The sequence below is a fragment of the Centrocercus urophasianus genome, unplaced genomic scaffold (genome assembly GCF_019232065.1).
Source record: "Centrocercus urophasianus isolate 14NV4802_14NV808 unplaced genomic scaffold, USGS_Curo_1.0 seq_287, whole genome shotgun sequence".
Taxonomy (NCBI): Eukaryota; Metazoa; Chordata; class Aves; order Galliformes; family Phasianidae; genus Centrocercus; species Centrocercus urophasianus.
The window spans coordinates 1-14293 of record NW_024884852.1 but is presented as its reverse complement, the minus strand read 5'-3'; the positions used below and the strand labels follow the sequence as shown (position 1 = coordinate 14293).

General features: G+C 62.7%; 1 protein-coding gene across 4 annotated transcripts; it reads right to left on the bottom strand.

The window, feature by feature from the left end:
* Window positions 1-340: 340 nt before the first annotated feature.
* CYTH1 (cytohesin 1) lies at window positions 341-12205 on the bottom strand. 4 transcript variants are annotated; one of them, XM_042827523.1, is made up of 13 exons: window positions 12128-12205; window positions 8053-8135; window positions 7111-7175; window positions 6395-6461; window positions 6139-6257; window positions 5756-5836; window positions 5534-5646; window positions 5313-5461; window positions 5124-5235; window positions 2290-2366; window positions 1980-2051; window positions 1588-1742; window positions 341-1453 (listed from the first exon to the last, which is right to left on the bottom strand). In XM_042827523.1, exons 1-13 carry the CDS (start codon window positions 12198-12200, stop codon window positions 1375-1377), a joined length of 1245 nt encoding a protein of 414 aa, XP_042683457.1. In that variant the 5' UTR covers window positions 12201-12205; the 3' UTR covers window positions 341-1374. The 4 variants fall into 4 exon arrangements, with proteins under 4 accessions (XP_042683457.1, XP_042683458.1, XP_042683460.1 ...); XM_042827524.1 differs by lacking the exon at window positions 12128-12205 and adding an exon at window positions 10315-10407 and having other exon boundaries at window positions 2290-2368; window positions 5123-5235; XM_042827526.1 differs by lacking the exon at window positions 12128-12205 and adding an exon at window positions 9139-9210 and having other exon boundaries at window positions 2290-2368; window positions 5123-5235.
* Window positions 12206-14293: the final 2088 nt, after the last annotated feature.

The following is a 14293-nucleotide window of genomic DNA, read 5'->3' as shown; positions in this document are numbered from 1 at the left end:
CGGCACCAGCCCCAAACCGACGCCGGCACCAGCCCCAAACCGACGCCAGCTGCGGCCCAACTGCCTCAGAAGCGCGGGGCTGCCCCAATAACCCCTGGCTGCCGTCAGGAGGGGTCGATTGCTCTCCTCCCCCCAGCTGGACGCAGGTCCCCGTGAGCTGTGATGGGGACCAGGAGCCGCCCCCTCCTCGCCCCGCAGCTCCCCAAAGGGCGGCACGAGGGCTCGACCCCAGCCCACAGCAGCAGGAGCCGTCCTGCCCCGCGGTCCCTGCTTCCCAAAACCTCAGGACTGGGACGTTGCTCGGCCCAGAACCCCGCAACAAAGCCCAGGAAGACAGGAATTGAGCGCAGTTCGGTGTTTATTGGCTGCAGATCCTCAGCAGTTTACAAAGCCGTGGCAAAAAAAAAAAAAAGAAAAAAAAAAAAGGAAAAAAAAAAAAGAATATAAAATCCTGCCACACCGCGCCCTCCAGAGAGACCTCTGCACAGAACCCCAACATACAAAATAATCTAAAAGGAGAAAACTATACAGGAATATTTACACCTCTGATAAATAGACTAATACTGATCCAGGTGCCTCTCCGGACCTGTGCGTGTGGCTGGGGAATGGGACGGCCGTGGTGCTCGTGGGGCCACATCCTGATTGCAGCCATCCTTGGTGCAGTCCTGCCTGGGAACGGGGGGGGGGCTCACGATGGCCGTCCCAACCCGGCACCAAGGGGCTCATGGCTGCAGGATGTGGCAAGGCAGCACCAGCCCGGTGCCATCAGACTGCAGCCTCACCCAGCTCTGGCACCTCATGGCTGGGGAGGGCACCCCAAGCCCGCTACAACGAGGGCCAAGAGTGCTGCCACTGCCCCAGGGCTGCCCCATGCCTCCAGCACCCCACAGCCACCAGCCTTCTTCTCCAGGATGGGACACCTCAAGTGCTTCAGGACACGAGTGCTGGGACCCAGAAGCATGTCCCCAACATGGGGTCCCTGGATTCCCCTTGATCTGGCTCTCATTCTGCCCATTGGCTGCAGCTCAATGCTGCCCAGGGCTGGAAGCTGCTCAGGGGGAGCTCAGCGGGGGAATGCTGGACAAGCATTGGGCTGCCAAGGTGGGAAGGGAGAGCGATGTGCACAGGCGGCACTTCCCATCCCACAGCCAACCCCAGGACTGTGCGCAGGGGAATCCCAGCTGCAGCCTGGAGCTGTCTGGAAGTGAGGTGGCAATGGCACCGAGACGCCCTTGCTCTTTCCCTCCCCCCACGGTAAAGAAACTGCAAAGCTGAAGCTGGGTCCTGGCCCCACGGCCGTGCTGAGCCCCAGCCCCGCAGCCCTGGGGATGGGAGGTACGGTGCTGCCTGGGGCCCGGCGGCCTCGCCAGGCTGCTAATGCCTCTTGGTGGAGGACACCTTCTTCTTCCTGGCAGCCAGCATCTCGTAGAATGGGTCCCGGCTGATGGCTGCCCTGGTGGGGGAGCATGGCGAGTGTCAGCCAGCAGCTGTCCTGCTGGGGACAGCCCCCCTTTGCACCCCATGCGAAGCCCTTTCCCCCCACCACTCCCCACTCTGAGAGCAGGGGATGGCCCCCAGAGCGCTCACTTGATGCACTTGATCCACTCCTCCTTCTCCTCAGGCGTGGGGGCTGAGATGCGGTACACGGTGTGGTTGCCCTCCACCACCCGCCCGTCCGCCTCCGTCTTGCACGCCTTGATTACCTGGTCCTTGTTGTCTGGGATGTAGAGCTCAAAGCAGTTCTGCAGGGAGGAAGTCCTTCAGACACAGCCCCCACCCCGAGGGCAGTGGGGCACCCCGGGCTGGGGGGACGATGCAGAGCAGTGGGGCTCCCAGCACATCCAGCTCAGCAGGATGAGGACATGCTGTGACATCACCCCACAGCTGTGCCCTGTCACCACAGCAGGGCCCTCTGGCTCTCCCTGTCCCACCCTCCCCAGGTGCCCCTCCAGCCTCGCAGGATCCTGCCTGGCACTCACGGGTTTCTTGGAGTCCTCCACCTCACGGATGCTCAGGTTCTCCAGGGGGATGATGCCACGTGGCTCTTTATCCTGATGGGGCCAAGCAGAGGTTTTCATTAAAGACACCTCCAACTCCTTCCCAGTGCCCCATAGGAAGGGTTGAGCTCTTCCAGCACTCCATCCAACACTCCCTGTGCAGAGGCTGCCAACACTGCCCAGCCCTAGTCTGCATCCCAACCCCTAGGGCCATGGTGCAGGGCACAACACCCCCCGGAGGTCCCCACCCCGCACCCGTCGCTCTGCCCCAACCCCTGCTCAGGTCACTGACCGTCGTGTATTCAAAGTAGTAAAGGCAGTTGTCTGTCAGGATGAACCAGCGCCGCTTCCACGTCTTCACCCTTCCTCCTGGGAGCAGAGAGAGGAGGTTGGGGCAGCCCTGGTGCTGCTACACAGCACGGCACGGCAGCGCTGCAGCCCACGCGGACGCACACAGACAAGCAGAGGCAGGCAGCCCAGAGCGCCGGGCGCAGAGCAGCAGGCAGCACGCAGCACGCCGGCAGAGCACGAGCGGAAAGCAGGCGGATGAGGATGGAGACAGAGGGCGGTGGGAGGGCAGGGATGGGAGCACTGCTGTGCCCGTTTGCACCAATAAAACGCTGATGTGCAGGCAGAGGGTGCCGCAGCTCAGAGGGGCTGCAGGCCGCAGCCAGCCCTGCAGCACAGCCCACTGCCAAGGCAAGGCAGAGCTCAGCGCTGCAGCATGCAAACTTTGGCCAGAGAGTTCTACACCCACCACTGCGAAGGCAGAGCGCTCCCCCCCAGGCTCACAGAGTGCTGCAGTGCTGGGCCTGGCTCTGCCCTCACACCCCCAGCACGCTCCAGGCACTAGCTGCTCTGCTCAGCGCTGTGCTATGGGTGCCAGCCATGCTGCCCAGGGTGGGCACAAAGAAGCAATGTGTGCGCAAAGGGAATGTGCTCATTTCTTCTCCCTCTGTTTGGCTCTGCAGGAAGATTCCTGCCTCACATCCCCCCCATGCCACCCTCCTGCCCACCCATTAACCCGACCACAGACAGAGCCCGCTCCTGAGAAAGCCTCCACACCCCATTCCCTGCCCCAAAGCCAGGCCAGGGCTGGCATTTCCCAGTAAAGCCCCCCCTCCCCTGCTCACCTTGAGCCAAGCCCACCCAACGGCTCGAGGCTCGATGCCCTCCAGCCCCCACCTCAAGAAACTCCAGCTCTTCCCAAGCCCTCCTTGCAGGCTACAGCCTCACCAGGTGACAACATGCCAGAGCTCTGGAGGAGGAACCGCGTGGCACCGAGAACCAGCACAGCCCTGGGGCTGGCCAGAGTGAGGGGCCAGCGCTGCCCAGCTGGGCTCTGTGCTCCCACAGGCTGAGCCAGGGCAGCGCCTGTGCCCAGCACCAGGACAGCCACGAGCTCCAGCATGGCACAGAACTCTGCACATAAACTCCCACCTGCTCCCTGCACCCAGCCAGCTTCAGGCACGCAGGCTGGGCCCTTCCCGGATGCCCTGAAACACCACAATCCCAGCCCCATCCCTCAAGGTACTGGAAGCAACGACCAGTTGTGGATGGGTCTGAGGGCACACCAGCACCTCGGTGAACAGTGCTCACTGCCCCATTTGTCCTCAAGATGGGACTCAGGGCAGCAGAGGGAACCGGGAGGCCTCGGGGAGCGTTCGGCATCGGAGGGACCAGCAGCCACGTCCCTGCCCTGGTGGCTGCGGGTGCGGGGCTGCCCCCTGCAGGCAAGGTCCCCCCGGGCAGTGCGGTGGTTAGCAGCAGCAGCAATGAGACTAATCGCCAGCAATTAAAAACGAAAAGGAAACAAAGCCCCAGAGGCATGAGCAGAGCAGGGGATAGGGGTACGTACCTCCTGGAGTTGGGGGGCAAGGAAAGGAAGAGCCAAAATCATGGAAACATACAAATGAGGGAAAAAAGAAAATTAAAAAAAAAAAAAAAGGAAAAATAAAAATAAAAAAGAGGAAAACCCCCAAAGAACCCCCCTCGCCCCGCACAGAGCCATGTGTGTCAGCGGGACAGGGCTGCAGATGGGGAGCTTTGAGGGGACGGGCCAGCAGCACCACCACGGGGATAACAGGATAACATGCCCTGGCTCTGTGGCTGTGCCCCCCCCTCCCTCTTGCCCACAGCCCCAAGGGGGCTCAATGGTGCTGGGGCTCATGGGCTCTGCTACACTGTTGGTGTCCCTGGGCTCTGAGCAGCCCCAACCCTCGTGCTATGGGACCCTTCCACCAGCAGAGCGCTGGGATCGATGGGGACACAAGAGGCAGGGGCCAAGGGTTCTTCACGGCCCCTCATGCCCCCATCCCACAGCTGGGGAGCAGTTGGCGCTTTGTTCAGAGCCCAGGCAGGGCTCCGTGCCGCTCATTGCACAGAAAGGGATAAGGTCCTGATCCCACCTCACAGGGGTGGCAACAGAGCAAAAACTCCCCCCAGTGAGAGGACAGAGCCCCAACTTCAGCAAGAGCCCAGGGAAAGGCCCTGCAGCCCCTGCTCCTGCCAGCACCCCCCCTCCTCGCTCAACCCGGGCAGAGGTCCCCAGGAGGTGCCGAGATGAGAAGCTGCAGGAGCCAGGGTGTGGGGCAGGCTCGTGTCTGCGCGCTGGGCTGTGCAGCGGGGATGCCATGCACGCTGCCTGCATGTGGAGCCGGGATGCAGAGGTGATAATGCTGTGGGAAGGTGAGGCAGGGACCGCTCTGAGGCATGGAGGGGACACGCAGCCCGGGGGCAGCTCGCCGTTCGCTCCCTGGGGCTCCAATGGGACCCTGCTGTGCCCCAGTGCTGTGCAGAGCCCCCCAGCTCTGTGCTCTGACACCAGAGCCGGCACCAGCTCAGCACAGCAGCCTCGAGGCAGAATCCCTCTGGGAGCCCACGTGGCTGCAGCAAAGGGTCTCTCCAGCAGCAGCTCTGCTCCTGCTGCTCAGTGCGAGGCCGATGGAGGGACAGAGGTAAGGACACCGTCCCTGGGGGCTGTGCTCATGGCTGCAGCCCCTCATCCCTTGGCAGGGCTGTGCTCCACAGAGCCAGGTGCAGGCAGTCTGTGGGCATCACACTCATGGTTCAGCCCAGTTCCTGAGGCAGAGCTCACTCTGCACCCATCTGGTTGCCAGCACTCACCCAGCTTCAGCAGCCAGCCCTCCCGGTCGGGGTTGAAGAAGGTGTGGGTGAGGTCATTGCCATCATCCTCTGGGATTTTGAAGGGTTCATTCTTGATGCTCTCATAGAGATTCTGGTACAACCACACACGGTGTCACCTCTGTGAGCCCGCTGTGCCCCAGCCCTGAACCCTGGCATCCCATCCCTTACCCGCAGCAGCTCCTCAGGGAGGTCCCCCCCATCGTTGATGCCACGGTTCATGGCAATAAAGCGCTCTGCTGTGGGTTTGTCCTTGACGTTGGGGTTGTGCAGGCTGGTATTCAGCATGATGATAGCAAAGGAGAGCACATAGCAGGTGTCTGCGGGGACAGAGGGGACGGTCAGGTGCAAGGCAGGACATGGAGCTGGGCACAGGCCCGGAATGTGCTCACCTGTGGACTGGAAGACGCCGGGGTTGCACTGGCAGTACCGCTGTGCAAAGGCCTCCATCATCCGATCGATCTTCTGTGCCTCTCCTGGCAGCCGAAAGCTCCACAGGAACTGCCTGAGGACAGCAGGCACAGCACTGTTTTGGGGCTCTGTGCACCCTCCTGCCCTCAGGGCCCTGCAGGGCACACAGCTCACAGCCCGGCCCCCCTTGGTCCCCGGCTCACCGCAGTGCCTGGACGAGGTTGAGGTCCGTGAACTCGTGCAGCTCCACGAAGGCATGCAGGACTTGGATGTTGAACTCATCCCTGCAGGAACAAAGCCAGAGCACGAGGTGTGTGTGATCAGCTGGGTCCTGTGACTGCCATGCGGCCCCCTGCCCCGCTCTGCTCTCTGCTCCTCTCAGGGTAGGGAACTTGTGGCTGTGGCCATCCTACGGCCCGGTTTGCACACAGCAGCCCCTCCAGGAGCCCAGCCACAGACCGTGACACTCAGCAAGGGGCCAGAGCCTGATGTCCTGCTGGGGGCCCTGGAGCCAGCCCAGCTGCACCCTGCAAGGGCTGCACCATCTCCTCCTGCACAGGACCGAGCTGCTCCAGGCCTTGCATACCTCTCACCCAGGTAGTCCCCAATGGCTGTCTTGTTGAGGCCCTCTCCCTTGTAGAGGAACTGAGCGATATCCTCACACGTGTTCTTCAGCAAGTCGTTCTCAATCAGGAACTGGATGCCCTGGAGCAGAGCAAGAGGCATTGCTTTGGGTCGTGCTTCCAACCCCATTCCATTCCCTGCTCCTGGCTCTGCTTGGCTCAGCACCCAGACCATGGTGTGCAGCACACCCTGCCGAGCCTGGTGCCAGTCCCCAGTACCTTCTTGGGATCCATGTTGAACTTCTTCCTGCCCATTGCCACCTGCTTGTTTCTCTGCATGTTTTTCCTGCAGGACATAAAACAGCTTTGAGCGTCAAAGAGAGTCATAGAAAGGTTTGAGTAGGAAAGGTCATGAAAAATCACCCAGTTCCAATACAGGCTGGAGATGTCCCCCACCAGCCCTGGTTTCCTCCTCCCAGCCTCCTGCCCCGTGTAGATGTGACCAGAAGCAGAGCTCCTCAACCCATGACAGGCTCCCCAGCACCAATCTGGGCACAACCTGCACAAACTGGGGAAAATGCAGCACCTGGCACTCAGCTCCCCTCCTGCTCCACTCTGATGCTGCCAGGCCCTGAGTATGGAGCTGCCCTGGGTTTGCACTGTGCAGACCATTCCAGCAGCCTCCTTTTGCCTGAGAAGGGGCAGCCTGGCATTGCAGCGGGGCTGTGGGGACAATGTGAGGGCAATTGGAAATGACACAGCGAGTCAGCTCCCACCAGGACCCCCTAATCCCATGCTGGCACTGCTTGCACCAGCCCAGAATAACAAAGTCTGTCAGTCTCTGTGGCCAGACAGGGGATGAGCCTTGGAAAAACAGACTTCTGGAGGAACAATTCAGCCTGGGATCCTGCAACTGCACTGAGGAATTAGAAGTGTCTGGGAAAGCCACACGCAGCAGCACCCATGGGACAGGCCAGCAGCACAGCACGGCTCACCTCTCCTCTGTGGAGCCCAGGTTCTCGATCTCATTCGTCACTTCTGCGATCTCATCTTTCAGCCGCTGAGTGGAGAGAGCACACAGTGAGCCAGGGCCTGCCTTCCTCCCACCCCCAGGTGCCCAGCAGAATGCAGGGCACCCCACAGACTGAGGTGGGGATTGTGCCAGCCCTAGAGCTACTCCTCCCACAGACCCCCATGTCTCCCCCTGAGTGCTGTCCTGGGGCTGAAGCAGCTCCTGGGGCACAGGACAGAGGGGAACCGATTGCACCCCGCTGCTAATCCCCCCGCAGCACTGCCACACTCTGTGCATGAAGGAAGGAAGAGATTCAGAGGTTAACAAAATTACCCCTAATCCCTTTAGATCATACCCAACATATGGCAGTAATTAGCCTGTGCTGCCTTAATCAGGGACATGACGGATGAGCGTCCCAGATGAGCGCTGACCTCACAGCCACTCGCCAGGACAAAGCCCTGGCCCAGAAGCACAGTCTCTGTCTGTGCCAGGGGGTGGCACAGGAGATGTCAATGCCTGGGCCACAGGATAGAGTACAATCTGGAGCTCTTCCCTGCAGGGCTATCCCTGCCACGGATGGGGCAGCAAATCACGGGGTCGTGCAGCAGCTGCTGACCCCCTGGGCCCAGCTCTCCCTGCCCTGCATTCCCAGCAGCTCCAATTTTCTGCCCCAGAAATTCCACAAGAGTCTTTGCAAGCAGCAAGGAGCAGGAGCTGGCAAGGAAAGGGGACAGGAGCACAGTGCCAGACCACAGCTCCTGCATGGGCACTGCGGCTGTGGGGCAGCCCCATCCAAAGCTGCCTCTTCTCCTGCTAGAAGTGAGGTGAGGGTCCCAGGATGGGGTTGGGCTCAAGCAAGAGGCCTCATCTGGGTCAGCCAGGGATGGGGATGCAGGCGTCCATGCAGCAGCCCTGAGTGCCATACCTGAATGTCAGCCAGCAGCTCCTGCTTGCGGCGGCGGATGTTTTCCAGCTCCTGGCACTCCTCCGGGGTCAGGTCACTGGGCACTGTGAGGGACAAGGACAGCACAGGGGATCACCCTCACGCCAGGATCCTGCCAGCAGCTGGCATGTGGTGCTACTGGAGGATCTGGTGAGCCCCAGCCCTGCATGGCCAAGAGCTGCCAGCGGCACGCAAGGAATGCGATGGACACTGTGCTCCCCAGCTGGGCAGCGGCTGTGGGGGGAGCCTGGCCCCACAGATTCCTGCTGATTTAGTCTGAAGCAGTAAGCTCTGGCCCAGCCTCTGGTGCCACTGCAGCCTCTAACCCCTGTGCTCACTGCAGCCATGGCACCACACAGCTGGGAGGATGCCCTGCTCCTCGAGTGGCACTGCCGGCAGCTCCCGCTCAGCCCCGTGCTCCTTCCTCCATTCCAGCCTGGCTGATCCCAGCCCTGCAGCCCCCACAGGGACCCAGAGCCACCCGAGCGATGCTAAGCCACGACGGGTGAACCCCGGAGAGAGCTGGCTCCGGGCCGTCCTTGGTGCCTCCTCCATGCTGAATGCACCCACCTGAATGGAGGTGAGAGCCAGTGCACCCCAACACGCATCACTGCACGGGGTGACACCTGGCTGCCTTGCTTTACCCACAGCAGCCGGGGCTGAGCCACACGCTCCATCGCCCTTCCCTCACACTGCAGCTCAGGGGTGACATTCCTGCTGCTCCCCAGCGCATGACCTCCTGCTCTGCACTTACATGGCACCCGCTGCTCCTGTTCCCAAGGTCACCCTGGCAGCCCCCGCCTCCCCCTGCCCTACCATCGCCTTTCAGCTCACATCCTACAACAAGGGCATGACCAAAACTCCAAGATTGGTGCCTGCAGAGCAGAGCTCTTGCCACAAAGCACTTCACGTCACTCTTCCCCCACCTATCCCCAGGTGCCACCACAGTCCCCAGGTCCCTACTGCCCCCTCCATTCCACCCTGTGCTGTCCCAGGCCCAGCTCAGCCCAGCACTCCTTGGGGGCCCAACAGCCAGGACCCTCCATCCCCTCTCTCACACCCCAGCACCGTCTGCTCTCTCCAGCGCCGTCCCCAGTGCTGTTCCCCCCTCCTCGCCAAGGCTTGCAGTGCCTCTGGGGTGGTGGCTGTGCTCACACGAACCGAATGTCCCAGCTCAGCACTTTCCTCACTCCGCTCGCGTTCCCCGATGAGGTTCCTCCTTTAGAGAAATCCCCTCTGCAAAGGTCAGCAGCAGCTCCAGCTTGCGACACGATCCCTCTGGACTCGACGGAATACTTCCCAATATTTCCAGCCTCAGATATCCGAGTTACAGCACCAGGTTCTGAACTATCTATGCCCAGAATGCTGGAGGCACTGCTCCGTGGGCTGCTCAAACCCTCCCCAGCACTGGAATGGAGTCGGTTCCACTGGAGCACGGCCTCTCCGGTCTGGCTGTGTCCAGCACCCTGCAGGATGTGGCTTGCTGGGAGTTGCAGTGTGGGGCCGTGTGGGAGGTGAAATTCAGTGCCAGACCGCAGTCCCCCCAGGCCTGCAGAGGGTGGGTGGACGGGTGGGAGGCTGCAGCAGCGATAGAGCAGTGCAGGCACGCAGTAGGCGCAGAGAGCCCCGGGGGAACGCTGTCTCTGCCCACCTCTGGGCAGTGTGGGCAGGGGGCTCAGAGAGACTCATAGCAGCCACAAAACCCATCCCCCCCCCCATCCCCCCCCTAGCCAGCCTGCCTGCTGCTGTGCTGGGAGAGCACTCGTGACACGGCCCAGCCGTGTCAGCAGCAGCAGGAGGAAGAGAAACCCCAGACGCAGAGCTTTTTTCAGCAAAGGACGCAGGCGTTAACCCTTCCATGGCGCCGAGTGGAGCTGCAGCAGCCTCTGAGCCTCAGCCCTGCACAAGGCTGTAAGCGGGGGCTGGAGCAGAGCACCAAGTCCAGCAACCACACCAGGCTGTCATCCCAGGCTGCCGTGCTGAGAGCAAGGATTTCCAGCACAAACCAGAAAGCACCAATACCGTGTGCCATCCCCCCAACCTCTGCAGAGCAATGCAGGGGAGCAGCTGCCTCACCCCCAGGGCAGCGAGGAGCATGGCAAGGCTCCGTCCTGGCTGCAAGGCACAGGAGCACATACCTCGCTCACACCGTGCACTGAACGGACACAAAGCCCCTCTGCATGGCACCCAGCCCCACCTGCCTCTTTCCCACCCGCTGCCCCATGCAGGCTGCTGGCCGCTCACCGCCGCCCTGCACCCCGAGGACCATCCTGCCGGGCCGTTTCCTTCTGCCCACGTCCACACAGCGCTGCAGAGGTGCTGCCCTTTGGGGTGCCGACAGCTGCCCCCTCCCAGCGCTTCCCGGGTGAGTCAGGGCAGCGCCGGGCCAATGAGCTCCGTGCTGTGCCAGGCGTCATCGCAGCCTGGCCGGGAGTTGGCACCAGCAACGCCCGGTTCCTGTGCAGCCAGAGCCCCGCGCCCCCTCCTCGGCCTCCAGGGTCGCTGCCGCCCACCCGGCCCGGCCCTTCCTTCCTCAGGGGCTGCCAGGATGCATGCGGCTCAGCACGTCCCGAGCTCAGGGCGGTGACACCCGGGACCCCTCTCCCACCCCAGCCGGGGTCCCTACCCTGCCTTGAAGATCTGGCGCTGCCCAGCCATACCCCCCAGCTGTGGGTTCAGGGCCCAGAGGCTGTAAGGGCCACCACCTGCTCTCATCTCCCGCAATGGTGCCGTGCCTGCAGCAGCAGAGCCCTCGACAAGGCCCTGTCCTGCTGCAGCTGCCTGGAGAGACCACAAGAGCTCTGCCACATTGACTCAGCTAATTCCTGCTCCACGGCGCGCGATGGAAAAACGGCATCCAGAGCGCTGGCTGCAGGGATCTCCCAGGAAAGCCCAGGGAAGAAAGGCCTAAAAAAAGGCTCACATTGGCCTTTCAGCTGAATGCTGTGCTGTGGGGCCACAGCCCTCCTGCTGCACAGGTGCTGCACAAGCAGAGCTGAAGACCGCAGGGACACCCCAGCCCAAGGCATGGGCTTCTGACCTCAGGGCATTGCCTGTGGGCTCCACTGTGGGGCTCCTGCTGCACCCCACTGCTGGGGGGGGGGACTGAGAGGCCCCAAGAAACTTCCTGCCCCCGCCCCAGTGCACCACATCCTGTTTTCACTATGCTGTGTGCACATCCTGGGTTGCGTCAGCCCTGTTCTTCCCCACAGACAGTTGAGGTGCGTCAGGAGCACGGCTCAGGGACGGGCAGCTCCAAGATAGAATCCCCCAGCCCTGCCCCACAGCTGAGAGCTGGCTGGGATGCTCAGCCCCTTGGAGCAGCCTTGCCTTGACACCTCATCTTCTGCACCCCTACCCCCAGTAGGGAACCTACCCCGCTAGTTCCAGGCTCCTGCACCCCCTGAGCACAGAGCCCAGCTCGGTCACAGGACTGGAGCACCTTGGGGGTACATAATGGAGCCACATCCACCCTCACAGAGCTACACCTTCCTGCAGCCCCACGTGGGTTCCAGGAGTGCATCCCACATCCTCCTCACTTATACTCCATTCCCAGGTCCCAGCTTAGGAGCAGAAGCCTCCAGACAGACGGCAGCAGCTCACAGGCACTGCCAGCCCACAGTGGCAGCTGTGACACAGCAGGCGCTGGGCTGCCCCAGCCAGGTTTTGCCTGGAGAATGTAGGCTGGAGCTGTGCTCACAGCCACGCATGCTCGCTCCTGCTCCGACTGGAGTAGCAGTGAGGGCATCACCCACGGCAGCGCTGGGGCAGGGGGGTGAGGGGCTGCTGGACACGTCTCAGTGTGCTACATGTACCCACTGTGCTCCCACAGGCTCCCCAGCACCCCATTCCAGCAATATGGTGCAATACCAGCCGCACCCGGAGCCCAGGGCTTGCGGGGGCCCAAGCCTGGCAGCGCACGGGGGAAGGAGGCAGCAAGAAGACTGAGACTCTCTGCGCTGCTGTCAGCACGAGCCATATGGAGCCAGAGCTACGGGCACCTCATCTGCTGGGGGGACAGGGATGCTGCAGCGAGCAGAGGGCACGAAGCACCTACCTGCCGTGGTGGCCACGGAGGGGCAGAGGAAGGCCTGAAAGCTGGAGGCGCAGAGCTCGCTGACCGTCCCCATGCTGCGCAGCGCCGGCTCCCCTGGGGCAGGCAGAGGGCAGGCGGGCACCACACAGCAGCAGCAGCTCCCTGCAGCCGGGGCTGCCCCGGGTGTCCCCGCTCCTCCTGGAGCAGGATAAGGCAGCTCTGGCAGCGGGAGGCTCCAGCAGCAGGAGCCCACGCGCCCAGCCCCAGCCAATCCCGCTCCGTGCCGGCACAGCAGCTGCTGGTGTTCCTGGGCACCGGCCGGCAGCTCAAAGCCGCTTGGAGGACGCAGAGTTGGGAAGTTCCCAACAGCACCCCTGGCCTCAGGCTGCCTGCCCCCCGCCAGCCCCAGCACCCAGGCGGCTGATGGTGGGGTATTTTTAGAGCGGTTTTATCCCTCCGTATTAGAGCTTTAAGCATCAAGAGCTGCTGGTTGCGTAGCAACCTTCCCTGCATAAAAGGAAGGTGCATAAAGAGGCACAACGGGCTGGAGCAGGCGTGGGGAGAGGGGTGCTGCCACAGCCCCCAGTCGTGGGGCACAGGGGAACGCTGCTCCCCAGTATGGCCCCGACGGACTTGGGCACCTGGGAGCGCAGAGCGGGCAGCTTGGAGCTGGAACACCACGGCTGTGCTGGAGACGATTCCCCAGGCCCTGGCAGCTCCCACAGCAGGAGCTGGGGCTCTGACTGAGCTATTGGCCCCCGGCAGGGCTGGGGGCAGCGTTTGGCCCCACCGCACCCGGCCCCCAATCTGCCAGCCCCACAGGCGCCAAGCGAGCCCAAACCGGACAGACAGCTCCTTCCCTCCCTGCAAGCAGGAGTGATTCCCCAGCGTGGGGCAAGTCCGTGAGTAACAAACTCCAGAGCCTGTCGGGGCATGAGGCCACGTCCTGCAGACGGCACCTGGGACAGCTGGGACTGCTGCTGGGAGCCTGAGCTCTGCTCACCTGTACTGGGCAGCACTGAGATGGGCTGAGATGGGAGAACTCCAAAGTGGGCAGGCAGTGCTCAGATGGGGAAGGGCTACGGGAATGGACACAGGGCCTTGAGGGATGCAGTGTTGGGCACAGGCAGGAGTTACCCAGGTATTGGGAGCAGCTGTGGATGGGTGGGAAAGAGATGGGAGCAGTTGCTCCCAGGCGCTCATCACCTCCACGACTGAGTTGCACTGCTTCCCCTTCCCGGGGAAGCAAAGCAGCTGCTGCCTCCTCCTACATAGAGGTGAAAGCTGTAAGGAGCCGCAGGGACACAGGGCTGGGCCAGAGGAAGCCTGTGCAGGGAGGGCAGCCATGGGCACTTGAAACGAGCTGCACCAACTGTGGCTCAGGCCCTGGCCTCTGTCTGCCCAAGAGCAGCCCTGGGAGTGGTGCAAGACTGCTCTGCTTCCACCCTGCAGCCCCAGCTCTGGGCAATGGGCGCAGTACTGTGCACCCAGAGCCGTGGCTGGGCTGAAACAACAGCTCAGGGATGCGTGGCCCTGCCTGGGCCTCCATGCAATTTCTGCGTGTCAGCAGTGCTGCTCATCACACTCTGCTCTGTCTACTTTGGCTAAAGGCCTTTCTCACAACACTGCATGCTCCGAAGCCCCAATATCTCTCTGCCCCACACTCCCTGAGCCCAGGCTGACCCCAGTCCCACACTGCCTGTTCTCCCAGCAACCTAGAGCTCACCTCAGAGCTACACACAGGGCTTCACCCCCGTGTCCCCACAGCCCCCAGTGCCTGCTGCAGGGCTGAGCCTCCAAAGCGCCCCACTGAGCCCATCCTAAGGCACCTGCTGGGACCTGCCCAGACAGCAGGGCTGGCAACGGGCTGCTCGTCCCCAGCCCACCCCGGCGCTGCCCCAGCTGCGGGCCCCCGGCACAAGCCGCTTTGCAGAGCTCGCATCAACCCCGCTTTGAGAAATCCCTTAATCCTCCAGGGCAGCGCCAGCGGTAATCCCTCGGTGCTGCAGGATTACCCCAGGGCCGGGCCCAGCCCGGGACACAGCGCTGGGACAACGGCGGCGCTCCGACGGTCCGATTCCGAACAGCACCGCGGGGACAGCCGGCCCGTGTCCGCCGCTCCGCTCCCGGCCGGGGCTGACGGGATGGCAGCGGCCCGGTCCGGGTGGGCACACAGCTGTGCCACCA

Bases quoted from the DNA above. Each gene is read 5' to 3' on its own strand.
- CYTH1 (XM_042827523.1), bottom strand. From the start codon at position 12,200: ATGGGGACGGTCAGCGAGCTCTGCGCCTCCAGCTTTCAGGCCTTCCTC. The intron at 6,258-6,394 runs GTACTGGGGACT...GCTCTGCTCCAG, and splicing joins TCAACATGGATCCCAAGAAG to GGCATCCAGTTCCTGATTGA. The intron at 1,743-1,979 runs GTGAGTGCCAGG...TCCTCCCTGCAG, and splicing joins TGGAGGACTCCAAGAAACCC to AACTGCTTTGAGCTCTACAT.